A 14284-nucleotide genomic window follows, 5' to 3' on the forward strand; every position below is an offset into this window, starting at 1 on the left:
AAGGCAAAGATCAGCTGAATATAAAAAGTGCTAAGCCCTCCTACACTGGGTGTTCCTCTCTGAGCAACCAGTCTGTATGCAGATGTCTTACAGGTTTTATTTCACTTAGAATTGGAATTGGGGAATCAGTCCGAATGGTGATAGTGTGATTATTAAAAATTTTTGTGGGTTTTTGTCTCTCTCCAAATAGTTTCATGCCAATGTCTATGAAACCATTGCACACTTAACTTTTTGCTTGGAAGTAAAATAAATCCATAGTCATTGACAGTTACTACATAAAACTTCTAAATTTTTGGAGTGAGTCAGATCTTTTGCTAATAGTCTATGTTTGCTTTAATGATTTTTTTTTTCTCTTTTAACCTTTTTTTCTTTCAGGTTTGTGCAATAGCATCAGCTAAACTAAATGCCCTTCTTCAGACTAAAGTGATTGAAAATCAAAATGAAGCATGCTACATTTTAGGGAAACTAGAACATATTCTAAGTCGGTCAATCAAGGAACAGACAGAAATCTATTCATTTCTGATTCCTCTTTTCCGTACTCTGGTTTCTAAAATTTATGAGCTTCTTTTCATGAACTTGCACCTGCCTTCTTTGCCTTTTACTGATGGAAGTACTTCATTTTTTGAAGATTTTCAAGAATACTGCAATTCAGATGAATGGCAAGTTTACATTGAAAAATACGTAAGTTTTTAAAATCATTTTTCTTTATATGTGTGTGCATGAGTGTATGCTTGCGTATGTGTGCAGGTGTGTGCTGCACACAAAGAGACAAGAAGAAGGTGTGAAATCCCTTGGAGCTAGGGTTGCAAGATGCATATGATTGCTGGGACCTGTGGTTGCTCTCAGCAAGTATTCTTTTAACTGTTGAGTCATCCCTCCAGTCTCACAGTTTTATCTTTTCTGAGCAATACTTTTCTGTTGATTTATCATTTTTATAGAGGAGTATGTAAATTCTGTGTATTCTTTCTTTTTCTCTCATCTAAGATTATACCTTACATGAAGCAGTATGAAACACATACATTTTATGATGGTCATGAGAACATGGCACTTTACTGGAAGAATTGCTATGAAGCCTTAATGGTGAATATGCATAAAAGAGACCGAGAGGGAGGAGAAAGTAAATTGAAATTTCAGGTAAAAGCTGTTTTCTGGATCAAGTTTCCATGTTAACTACCAATATTTACTATTACATGAAAGTAACTCTACCAGAAATTTGGAAAGAAGGTCAATCATTAACCATTTCAATAGTAAAAATTGACTTTATGAGTGTGTAAAACATCTTATTAAGTTGAAAATCTGTTAGTAGATACTGCTAGGGTGTTTTGATGTGCCCTCCACTCACACAAATTAATTTCAATTAAACACTTGGTTTATTTTTAAAACAGGGTTTCTTCTGTGTAGCCCTAGCTGTCCTGGAACTAGCTTTGTAGACCAGGCTGGTTTAGAACTCATAGAAATCTGCCTGCCTTTGCCTCCTGAGTGCTGGGATTAGAGGTGTGTGGCACTACCACCCAGCCAATATTTATTTTTATTAGTGTGTGTGCACTTGAATACATGCTTGTGCCTGGTTATGTGCAAGAGACCTAAGAGGTCAGAAGAGAATGTTAAACCCTGGAACTAGAGTTACAAGTGGTTGTGAACCACTGTATTGCTGCTGGACCTGAACTTGGTTCTTCCATAAGAGCAAGAAGCACTCTTAACCCCAAGCCATCTCTGCAGCACACCAATTAAAATAAGTAAATAAAAGCAGAAAAAGAAAAATCAGTGAATCTGAAATTAAACTCTTGAAAATGTTCGCAAAATCAATAAACTATTAGTCAGTTTGACAAAGAGAAATGAAAACTTACTTGCAACAGAAATGAAAGAGGCAGTGTTGCCATCAGCCCCACAGATGTAAGTTGCTTAGGACGTGGAAATATGACTACTCAGATCCACCAATTTCTTGGTAGGTAGAGGATTTAAAATTTATTTTAAAATGTAGAGATAAACTGCATAGTTTTTTATGTATAAATAAAGTTGAATTTATATACCTTTAAAAAGAGAAAATGCAAGGTCTGAGTGGTTTTACTAGCAAATTTGCCTAACTTCTTAATTGCATGTTTATTTTTTGAAGCAGGATCTCCTGTTGCCCCTACTGACCTTGAACTAGTTTTCTATATCTGCAAAGATGGCCTTGAACTTAGGACCCTCCTGTTTTCACTTTCCAGATGAGTTTGCCACTGTTGGTGCCTTTTTATTGATTGGACTGCTAGAGAAACATGCTGCCAGCTGTGCCATATTTCCCGCCTGTAAGCGCTTGTGCTTACTTTACCAGTAAGGTCAAGGAAATCAGGCCAGCTTGGAGAGTCCACAGCACAACTGAGGTTGTGACAGTATACTGAGAGCAAATAGACTCTTTAGACCTTTATCAGAAACAGAATAGACTGGCAATTGGCAGGATCAATACAATTGTAGGTGCTAGGATACAGTGATCTTTGCAAGTCATACAGGGTACGCAAGATTAATATCTAAGACCTGTTGTCCTGTCAGGTTTTCTTGATTCCATGGCTACAAAGGGAATGTACAGAGAAACACGAGGTAGCATGAATGCTTCACTGCCTGAGGGACTGCATCAGTATCTCTGGAACTGGAAAACACATTGTACCCCAAGAGCCATGGACTCAAACGTGAGAAACTATAACACATGCCTCTTAAGCCAACTCCATGGTTTCCTGCACCAGCCCACTACCAAACATTTAATGAAGAAGTTGTATACATGTAATAAGGGTGGTGATGAGTTCTTACTTGGTTTTCATGGAACTTTATGACTTCCTCAGTTTTCTCAACAGTGGTCTGTTTTAGTCGAATCCAGGTACCATTTCCTTCACACGTCTGGTAACAGCTACAATTCATTCACAGCTTGTTCCTCTAGATTTACATCAGTTCTTTTAAGTTTTAACTTTTTTGTTTTTTAAACAGTCTGAGGTATCACGGAGTGGCTTCAAACTTGATATACAGCTAAGGATAACCTTAAACTTGTGATCTTCCTGACTCTACCTCCTTAGTGTTGGGGTTACAGGCATAGACCACCACACTTGGGGTGCTTGGGAGGAAATTCAGCCTGTTACGCTCTGCAGTAGATGCCTTTTACCCCACTGATCTATTTTATCAACCATAGTGCATGTGTGCTCCCTTTTTATGTGTCAGAATACATAAGAAGAACATAACTGAAATTCTACCGTCCTCATCAAAGACAAATATTGTAATAAAACAAGAAGATGATGTTATTATTTCTTTCCTCATAAACCATTCTTATTGGTCAAATTAAAATTTGTAAATATATTATAAAATGTTCCTTTCGCTGTTTATTTTAGGAGTATTTTGTGGAGCCATTTAATAGAAAAGCACGTCAAGAGAACTTGAGGTACAATAATATGATTAAACAACTTAGCAGTCAACAGTTGGCCACTTTTAGATGGTGGAAGGCAATTAGACTCTATCTTACATGTGAAAGGGGGCCTTGGGCTAAAAGGTAGGTGCATATTTTTTCTTTTTGAGCTGCGGCTATATATTTTAAACTTTTTATTATTATTATTTTACTGTTTTATCGAGCTATATATTTTCTCTACCCCCTCTCTTTCTCTCCCCTCCCATTCTACCCTCTCCCCATGGTCCCCATGCTCTCAACTTACACAGAAGATTTTGTCTTTTTCTCTGTCCCGTAGTTTAGATCCATGTATGTCTCTCTTAGTGTCTAGGTTCTTTGGGATTGTGATTTGTAGGCTGAATTTCTTTACTTTATGTCTAAAAACCACTTATGAGTGAGTACATATGATATTTCTCTTTCTTGGTCTGGGTTACCTCACTCAATATGATAATCCATCCATTTATTTGCCCACAAATTTCAAGATATCATTTTTTTATTCTGTTTAGTATTCCATTGTGTAAATGTACCACATCTTCTTTATCCATTCTTCAGTCAAGGGGCATTTAGGTTCTTTCCAGGTTCTGGCTTTGACAAATAATGCTTCTATGAACATACTTGATACCCAAAGGTGGTATTGCTCAGTCTTAAGGAAGTTTTTTTTTTTAATTTTTCTGAGAAATCAGCATACTGATTCCCAAAGTGGCTTTGCGCTCCCACCAGCAACTGAGAAGTGTTCCCTTTACCCTACATTCTCTCCAGCATAAGTTGTCAATCAGTGTTTTTGATCTTGGCCTTTCTTACAGATATAAGATGATTGTTTTGATTTGCATTTCTCTGATAACTAAGAATGTTGAACATTTCCTTAAGTGTAATTCAGCCCTTTTAGATTCCTCTGTTGAGAGTTCTCTGTTTAGGTCTGTACTCCACTTTTTTATTGGATTATGTGTTCTTTTGATGACCAATTTCTTGAGTTCTCTGTATGTTTTGGACATCAGACCTCTGTCTGATGTGGGGTTAGTGAAGATCTTTTCCCATTCTGTAGGCTGTCGTTTTGTCTTGTTGACCATGTCCTTTGCTTTACAGAAGCTTTTTAGTTTCAGGGGGTCCCATTTATTAATTGTTTCTCTCAGTGTCTGTGCTACTGAGGTTAGATTTAGGAAGTGGTTTCCTGTGCCAATACGTTCCAGTGTACTTCCTACTTTATCTTCTATGAAGTTGGTTTTATGTTGAAGTCTTTGATTCATTTGGACTTGAGTTTTGTGCATGGTGATAGATATGGATCTGTTTTCATTCTTCTACATGTTGCTATCCAGTTATGCCAGCACCATTTGTTAAATATGCTTTCTTGTTTCCATTTGATATTTTTTGCTTCTTTGTCAAAAATCAGGTGTTCAAAGGTATGTGGATTAATATCCGGGTCTTCTGTTTGGTTCCATTGGTCCTCCTGTCTGTTCTTATGCCAATCCCAGGCTGCTTTCAGCACTGTAGCTCTGTAATAGTTTGAAGTCAGGGACTGTGGTGTCTCTAGAAGTTTCTTTAATGTACAGGAGGACTGTTGGAAGCTATCCTGGGTTTTTTGCTTTTCCATATAAAGTTGAGTACCATTCTTTCGAGGACTGTGAAGAGTTTTGCTGGGAATTTGATGGACATTGCATTGAATCTGTAGATTGCTTTTGGTAAGATTGCCATTTTTACAATGTTAATTCTACCTACCCAAGAGCATGGGAGATCTTTCCACTGTCTGGTGTCTTCTTCAGTTTTTTTCTTCAAAGATTTAAAGTTCTTGTCATACAAGTCTTCCACTTGTTTGGTTAGAGTTACTCTGAGATATTTTAAGCTATTTGTGGCTATTGTGAAGGGTGATTTTCTCTGATTTCTTTCTCTGCTCATTTATTATCTGTGAAGGCTGGCTCAGGGCTGCTACGTTAGAGGTCACTGATTCACAACAGGTCCCTCAGAGATCTCTGGTTCAGGCCTGCTCTGTCAGGTAGTTTCCTTGTACCTGCTCCTGCTCCTGTGAAGGTTGTTGCCTCCACATTTTAAACTTTTAAGCCATCTCTATTTCAGTTTTTTAACGAGTATTTCAAACTTTATTGTCATTTTATGAATTGGTTTGGAATGATTAGAGGTTTGTACCTTGTGGGTAGTTCTTCTACTCTGATATTACATATATTAGACTCAAGTAGTTCATAAGAATATTTCTGCCTTCTTAAGCTAAAGTTGTACTTCAACACTTTGCAACTTAATATTTTTACTTCTGTTTTGGTGTATATATTTTATAACCCTTGTTTTTAAAAAATAGTAAACTAAACCTTTTGTTTATCTTTTCAACCAGCTAGTGAAAGGATAAACATTTACTTTTTTGCCCCCTTGAGCTACTATTACCAGTGCTGTGTAGACACTTGTGTCAAAATGTTGGTTTGAGAGAATGCTTTTAATTCTTCTGGGTATATATAGTACAAGTTCAATTACTGGGTCATATTTCATATTTAACTTATCAAAGAATTTACTTTCACATCTGCTACATTACTTTATGTTTAAGGTATGAGTATATGTTTTCCAATTTTGCCACATTCTAACCAATGCTTGTCCCTTTCCAGTATTTCAGATTTCCCTTGTGTTGTGTATAAATCATTACCATGTAACTTTGCTTTCCATCTTCCTAATAATTAATGATGCTGAGCACTGTTCCATGTGCTTGTTGTTGTCTTGTTTCCTTTGCCTAGCTATCCAAATGAGTTGTTGAACTTTTTTTGGTGTGTTTGTGTGCATGTATGTGTGTTGTATAGTATTCTCAATAACCATCAAGAGGTGATTTTCAGATACGTAGTTCACTTTATTGATAGTGTTGTTGTTCAATGCTATCAATTTTAATGAATCTAGCTTTTTTTAAAATGTATTTAAAAAAGTGTACCTGTGTCCAGGATCATAAAAATTTACCTTTTTCTTCTAAACGTTTAACATCTTAACTTTGATATTTTGGTCTTTCATTCATTTTCAGTTATCTTTATTTATAATAAAATTTTAAAATTCGATTATGGTCATGAAATTGTATTTAACAGTGAAAAAATAAAGTAATCAAGCTAGAAGTCTGAAAGTTAGTTTTCAAATCTTAGTTGTCTACCATTAAGCTTCATGGCATCTTGGGTAAATAATTGCGGCTCTCTTAGGTTCATCATGTGTATGTCATAATTAAACATACTCATTTATTTTTCCTGACAAGTGTCCAGATGATAAATACTAACATTTAAATTTGTTCAAAAGTAATAGCTAGCATATAAAGAGTATTATGTTTAATATATGGTATTTGCATACATTGTGTCATTATATTTTGTTCCTATTTATCCCCTACCCCACTGTTTTCCTTAAAATTTACAAGCCTTTAGTTTTATAGTGCTGGTAATCAAAACCAGGGCCTTGTGCATGCTTGGTAGTGCTTGAACATAGTCTAAAATAGTATTAAACAATGGTGAATTATTTCTTACTCCCTTCAAACAACTAATCTTTATAATTTCTAGTAATTTTACTTGTTTCATTGTGAATGTTTCTAGGAAACAGAATCGAATTCATTGGAAACTGGCTAATGTAGAAAATTATTCCCGCATGAGACTCAAACTGGTACCTAATTATAATTTCAATAACCATGAGGATGCTAGTGCCTTAAGAGATAATTTAGGTGAGTTACGGTACTTACCTATTTTAATAAAGTGAAGATGTTGATGGAATGCTTGTTGTTTGTTATTTTAGACGTTGACTTAAGAAGGGAGGGATATGGTGCTTTAAACTGTGTGTATAAATGGGTGTATGAATTCAGTGTTGTTAATTTTACCTGAATCTAAGTCTGTGAAATATGAAGTATTTCTTGTGATGAGTTTGTGGCACCTACGTGTTTACCAAGCAATAGTTATTGTCAGTGTAGCTGCTTCTGTGCCAGTTATGTCTCATGAAAGGTTTATAGATGAAATCAGTGTCAACTTTTTGATTTTTTTTCATTTAACATTTAACATTGATATCCTACAAAACTGAAGAAAGCCATAATGCCTATCATTTAGGATTCTGTATTCTAAAGTAAATCAGATATTGGAATTTTTCCCCTTAATACAAAATAATATTTTTGTCCATGATACAGACATTAATTGGATGCATTTTACATAGCAGCACACAGTTGTATAAACTGCTCTGCTTCGTCAGTATTCTGGGACTTGAATATGTCGAAATTTAACTATCCTCATCACCTAGGACACTTCTTTTTTTTTTTTTTCAGTGAATTACTTCAATTTGGTAGTTGTAAATTGCACTATTTCTCTGTTATTTTTCAAGAAATCCTTCTTTAGGAAATTCACACTCCTTTTCCTTCTCATACCTCCGCACGTGATCATGGGTCTAAGTTTATAGCCTTTTCTCTTTATTTCAGTTGTCTTAAATTCAGGAAAACCGCTGTCCTTTCAACTTTTTTCATCACGGTTTTACCCGTTGAGGCCTGACATCTTGTCTCCCCACTTTCCCCCCAAACCCATATGGCATGGCTATTGTTGTCCTTGTGTCACCTTTGGGCAGTCTGTTGGTTAGACCTAATGTGGATGTTCTCAGTAGCTACATTCCACGGCAAACCATGGCTCTTACAGTTCTTAGATGTTCCCTGACCAGCAGTGAATGAGGGTTCTCTTTTCTCCACAACCCCCTCCAGCATCTATTGTCTGTTGTCCATTGATTGATCTTTGCCATTCTGACTGGGAAATGATATTTTGAAATTGTTTTCATAATATTTCCGTAGTTGCTAGGGACAGTAAACATTTTTTTAGATATCTGTTAGCTATTTTTTTTCTTCTTTTAAAATCTCTCTATTCTAGTCCTGGGCCCATTTTTTAATAGGGTGTGTGTGTGTGTGTGTGTGTGTGTGTGTATGTGTGTGTGTGTTGTTTAGGCTCCTTTCTAGATTCTTTTTATATTCTGGATATTAACCTTATGTTAGAGGTGTAACTGGTTAAGATCCTCTTCACTGTTGGGGTTTGTTGTTGTTTTGTTTTTTAACTGTGCAAAGGCTTTTTAGTTTTATAAAGTCCCATGTAAGTCATAAAAGTTTTTGTTTTTTTGTTTTTGTTTTTTGTTTTTCAAAACAGGTTTCTCTGTAGCTTTGGAGCCTGTCCTGGAACGAGCTCTTGTAGATCAGGCTGGTCTTGAACTCACAGAGATCCGCCTGCCTCTGCCTCCTGAGTGCTGGGATTAAAATCGTGCGCCACCGCCATCCGGACCGTCATAACAGTTTTAAAAAGTAGAAATCACATATTCAGAGAGAACAGAGATAGGACAGAATTTAAATCTATTTTACCAACTCAGAGTCCATGTTCTTTTCTATTACAAAGCCCTCTTTTATTACAAAGTCTTAGTTTATACAGTATAAAATACTGTATGTGTGTTATTTTCCATGTACTCCAGAAAATAATGATTCACCTATTGATTACCTGTCAGCTATAGACAACTAACTGATCATACACTTTTTTGGGTTTTTTTTGTTTTGTTTTGTTTTGTTTTGTTTTGAGGAAGAGTCTTGATGTAGCCCTGGCTGTCCTAGGACTAGCTATGTAGGCTAGGCTGGCCTCTAACAGAGATCCACCTGCCTCTGCCTCCAAGTGCTAGGGTTAAAGGGCATGTGCCACTATGTGTAGACCAGCTCACACTTGCTTTTTAGTACAAGTGCACAATCATATATCAACACATTGAGACTATTTTACTATTAGCATGCTTTTTAATTGAGTATAATTATTATTTATGGATTCATAATTTGCATAAAGTCAGTTTTCTACCTCAGACTGCTAATCCAGTACTTAGCCTATTTCTGAATCAAGAATTAGCTATTGTTAAAAATAACTATAATTTTAAACCATATATTTTAATAATCAAGCCTCATAACTGTCAGAAAATATAGAAGTGCTATAAAAACTTTGTGCTATTTTTAACTGAATCTTTTTGCTTAAACAGGTGTCCAACACTTGCAGCCTTCTAGTGACTCTTTGCTTTTGGAAGTAGTGAAACAAATTAAACTTAGTGATATGGAGGAAGATAAACTAGAACTTCTGGAAGAGGACATGGTAGCCAGAGTAAATATGTATGTATGTATGTATGTGTATTCGAACGCATTTAAATTGTGTATTAGAAATGGGATTGTAAAATTGTGGATTTGCTTAAATTTGTTTCTCCAAAGTGCAATTATTAATACCAAGCTGTCTTTAAAAACCTGTATTTACTGAAATTATTAAGGAAGGCTTTTTACCTGAGTTTGTTGGGATCTGTATCTTGAAATTATAAAGTATTTTTGAATGAAAACATTATATCGAATGATGTCTGCCTTAAGCTGTGTTTATGTGGAAATGTGCAACAGAATCTGGGGGTAAAACACAGCAGTAGCTGGCTCATCTAGTATGCATACCCCAAAGCCTAGGATTTGATCTACGATTTGAAAGAAAATTATCTGCATAAAATATAAAAACAAAAGAAAAATAAAGATATAAGAAGAAATTCATTCAAGCGACATGAAAAAGCTAAACAATTATTGAAACAAAACTTAGTAAAAAAATAAACATATTACAAAAACATAAGCTTCTAGCTGGATTGAAAAGGAATTTCAAAAATACAGCGTAAACATTCACTATCAGTAGTAAAAGAAGATATTCTTTTCTACATAAGTGAACTAAATTGATGATTGCTTCTTTTTGGTTTTGTTTTTCGGTTTGGTTTTGTTTTTTGAGACAAGGTTTCTCTGTAGCTTTTGAGCCTGTCCTGGAACTAGCTCTTGTAGACCAGGCTGGCCTTAAACTCACAGCAGTCCACCTGCCTCCGCCTCCTGAGTGCTGGGATTAAAGGCGTGCACCACCACTGCCTGGCAATGATTACCTCTTTTAAACTGTTTGTTGGACAGTGATGAGAAGGAAGAACAGGATCAAAAGGAAAAATTGGTGTTGACTGAAGACTGTGAACTCATTACAGTAATCAACATAATTCCTGGCAGATTAGAAATCACTACTCAACACATTTACTTCCATGATAACAGTATTGAAAAAGAAGATGGTGAGTAGTTTTGGGAAAATACCTTCAGTATTCAGTTCCATCAGTTATGAATTAGAGGGAGAAAGAAGCAAAAATTATTGTAAAATTATGGTTTTTCTTGTAAAATTAAAAATGGAAAGCCAATAATGAATTAGGTTCATCCCACCATTATGTATTGAAGGGGAATGATAATTTGTATATGTAGACACATACACACACACAGTATTAGTGATTGAAGCCAAGGCCATTTTTTGATTTTTGGGTTTTGTTTGTTTGCTTGCTTGTTTGAGACAGGGTCTCTCTGTATAGCCCTATCTATTCTGGAACTCTCTGTAGTTCAGGCTCGCCTTGAACTCAAGAGATTAGGAAACCAGGGCTGTATTCTTACACAAGACAAATGTTACCCAGGCTGATCTTACACTTAAAATCTTCTTGCCTTAGCCTTCTGAGTGGCTAGGATTATAGGTATGCATACCCACAACCAATTGCTTTTTGTCATTGCCATCATTATTAGCGTATTTTAAGAGTTTTGGCTTGAGGGTATCACAATAAACTTATGGTTACAAAATGCAGTCTTAATTTTATCTTACCTTTGTGTGTTATGCACCATCCTGTAAGTGCTTACTTTTTTATGATTAAATATGAAGATCCAACGTCTTAGGAAGAGAAAGATTTCTAAACTATGAATATTCAAAAGTATCATCTATTCTTATAGAAATGTAGTAGAATAAGCACTCGGGAGGCAGAGGCAGGCGGATCTCTGTGAGTTCGAGACCAGCCTGGTCTACAGAGCTAGTTCCAGGACAGGCTCCAAAGCCACAGAGAAACCCTGTTTCGAAAAACCAAAAAAAAAAAAAAAAAAAAAAAAAGAAAGAAATGTAGTAGAATAGCTTTGGGGTGTACATGTTTCCTACAGTTTCTTTCCCCTAAGTACTACTTTTGGAAACGAGATGTTTTGCATACAATAAGTAGCTTTATGGGGCACCTCAGTCACAGATTTCTTCTGTTTTCAGGAATAGGCTTTGATTTTAAGTGGCCTCATTCTCAAATTCGAGAGATTCACTTACGTCGTTACAACTTAAGAAGATCAGCACTTGAGATATTTCATATTGATCAATCTAACTACTTTCTCAATTTCAAAAAAGAGGTATGGTACCTTTTTGATAATCACAGAGTATTATTTTGGAATAACTTCCAGCTATTGAACTCTAATTGTGTTTTGGACTGTATTCCTATCAATTGAAAACATTAAAGGAGAAAATGTATTCTGAGACTAGTCAGTATATAAACCTTTATTGGTATTGGGGAGGGGGGTGTATAGTAGAACATTGAATATCAACCAGAAGATGCCAGACATCTGATTATGTTATAAGCTTAGACAAGCTGTGCATAGTATGCTTGGGTTTCCTGTTCTCTTCTCAAGAGGACATTATGTCAATATGATGTTTCAGCCTCATGACACCATTTTTTTTAAACTATATATGTGGAAGTTGTAATGTACCTGTAGAAACCACAGGGTAACGTAATAAATCAGTTCTTTCATTCCACAATGTGGTTCCTAAGGATCAAAGTCAAGCAATTAGAATTCCTGGTAGGCACCTTATCTGCCATTTTATTGTCTCCATGACCTCATTTAAGATTGAAATTTCCAGGGCTGGAGAGATGGCTCAGAGGTTAAGAGCATTGCCTGCTCTTCCAAGGGTCCTGAGTTCAATTCCCAGCAACCACATGGTGGCTTACAATCATCTGTGATGAGATCTGGCGCCCTCTTCTGGCCTGCAGGCAGACACACAGACAGAATGTTGTATACATAATAAATAAATATTTAAAAAAAAAAAGATTGAAATTTCCAAATACCCCATCTCCAATTATGAACCTGTTATTTGAGGATCAGTTTTCTAAATCATAAACTTCATAAACTTTAAAAGAACATATTTAAACCACAACATCAAGTATAGTAAAGAAATTAAAAGCATAATCCACTGTTGATATGAAATGTCCAGAAGAGTTGAAGTTATAAAACAGGTAGTAGATTAGGATTTTCAAGAAAATAGGGAGTAAGCAGAATTGGAGATAACTGCCAACAAGTTGTAGAGTGGTGAAGATTCTCTGAAGTCAAAAAAAAATTAATAATAATGGCACACTGTGAAGCAAGAAGAAAATACTATTATTCTTAAAGGATTATGTCTTGCTAAAACTATTACAAAACCCTTAATCCATATTTGTCTTGACAAGTTTTTAAACTAAACAGTAGTATTTTTTGTAGGTTAGAAACAAAGTATATAGCAGCCTGTTGTCACTTCATTCTCCTAATAGTTATGGAGCAAGATCACCACAAGAATTGTTCAAAGCATCAGGATTGACACAGGTAGGAAAATGTATAGGTTGTTGTTATCATTCGTTTTATATCTCAGAATTTTGTACTGTTTTATAACTGCTCACGACCGTTTATTGATTCATCATTCATTCATTTACTCATTCATTCATTTGGTTGGTTGGTTGGTTGGTTGGTTGGTTGGTTGGTTGGTTAGTAAGTTTTGGTTTTGTGGATACAAGTCTGTCTAGCTTTGGCTGACCTGGAACTCATTATGTAGATTAAGTCTGACCTCAGATACACAGAGACTGACACTCTGTCTCCTACATACTGGGATTAAAGGTGTGATCCACCACTCCTGGCCTTTGTTCTTCCATTTATACTGTGTGTGTGTGTGAGAGAGAGAGAGAGAGAGAGAGAGAGAGAGAGAGAGAGAGAAAGAGAGCGCCCACGCATGCCAGGCTCTTCTGTGAAGTTCCCTAATCAAGAATATGTTGTCTGAAATAATTTTTGTTTAATAAGGTACAGTTCATTTTGCTTTCGAATAAACTTTATTCATTAACTATTGATTTTTCAACTTTACACCTAAGAATTGAGCTTCCTATGTATAGAAATATATCACAATATATGGATTTTACTTTATAGATTGTATAACCTTTTGCTTTTGGTCCACAGTGGGTTAACGTTGATTGATATTCTATCAGGAAAACTCTGATGTATAACTCTACTGTGTATGCACATTAGAAAACTAAATGATTAAGGTGATCAATAGAAAGGAATGTTTTTTTTTAATAATTTTTTTTATTAAGAAAAGAAGAAAAAAAAACATAAACAAAAAACAAGTTTCCACCTCCTCCCAGCCTCCCATTTCCCTCCCCCTCCTCCCACCCTTCTCCCCCTCCTCCCACGCTTCTACCCCTCCCCCCACTCCTCTCCCCCTCCCTCTCCAGTCCACAGAGCAGACCGGGTTCCCTGCCCTGTGGTAAGTCCTAGTTAATGTGCTGGCTTTGTGGAAGCCTAGCCAGTTTGGATGTTCACCTTCCTAGATATGGACGGAGGGGGGAGGACCAAGGAATGTTTTTTTCCTATCTAGTCCCACCTCATTTTACTCTGTAAAGGTGTTTTTTCTTTTTCAGATAGTTAATCATTCTAAAATCCAATAACCTTAGCTTAGCACATAGGATGTTAAGCTTTAGATGTTAAAGTACTTCCTTCTAGTATGCATAGTTATAAAAGTGTCAAAAGTGGGGTCTTTTTAGAAATTAAAGTTTTAAGATAAATATTTAGTTGAAGAAGACTTAATTTTTCTTCTTTCCCCTCTGTGTTACATGAGACTAAACCCAGAGTATTACACTGCAAGTGCTCTACACCAACCTATGTCCCTAGGTTTTTTTTTTTAATGGGTTGGTATATTAGCCAGGGTATCCTCCAACTTGCCATTCTCCTAAATTATACTCTTGAGTAGCTAGAATTAAGCATACACACTATGACACCTGGCAAGACCTGGCAGAACTTAATTC

The 14284-nt window shown here is 35.9% G+C and overlaps 1 protein-coding gene across 1 annotated transcript in view; it reads left to right on the plus strand.

Annotated features, from left to right (window-relative positions):
• The window catches only part of Nbeal1 (neurobeachin like 1), a 181677-nt gene that overhangs the window by 113907 nt on the left and 53486 nt on the right, over positions 1-14284 (plus strand). Inside the window, exons 31-38 of the mRNA XM_041658971.1 lie at positions 376-681; positions 985-1134; positions 3354-3511; positions 6958-7082; positions 9386-9512; positions 10323-10471; positions 11464-11597; positions 12717-12818. Of these exons, the coding sequence (XP_041514905.1) occupies positions 376-681; positions 985-1134; positions 3354-3511; positions 6958-7082; positions 9386-9512; positions 10323-10471; positions 11464-11597; positions 12717-12818 (1251 nt within the window). The remainder of the gene's footprint in view (positions 1-375; positions 682-984; positions 1135-3353; positions 3512-6957; positions 7083-9385; positions 9513-10322; positions 10472-11463; positions 11598-12716; positions 12819-14284) is intronic.

The sequence above is a fragment of the Microtus oregoni genome, unplaced genomic scaffold (genome assembly GCF_018167655.1).
Source record: "Microtus oregoni isolate MIOR12 unplaced genomic scaffold, Mior012 000010F_ref0000083, whole genome shotgun sequence".
In the NCBI taxonomy this organism is placed as follows: Eukaryota; Metazoa; Chordata; class Mammalia; order Rodentia; family Cricetidae; genus Microtus; species Microtus oregoni.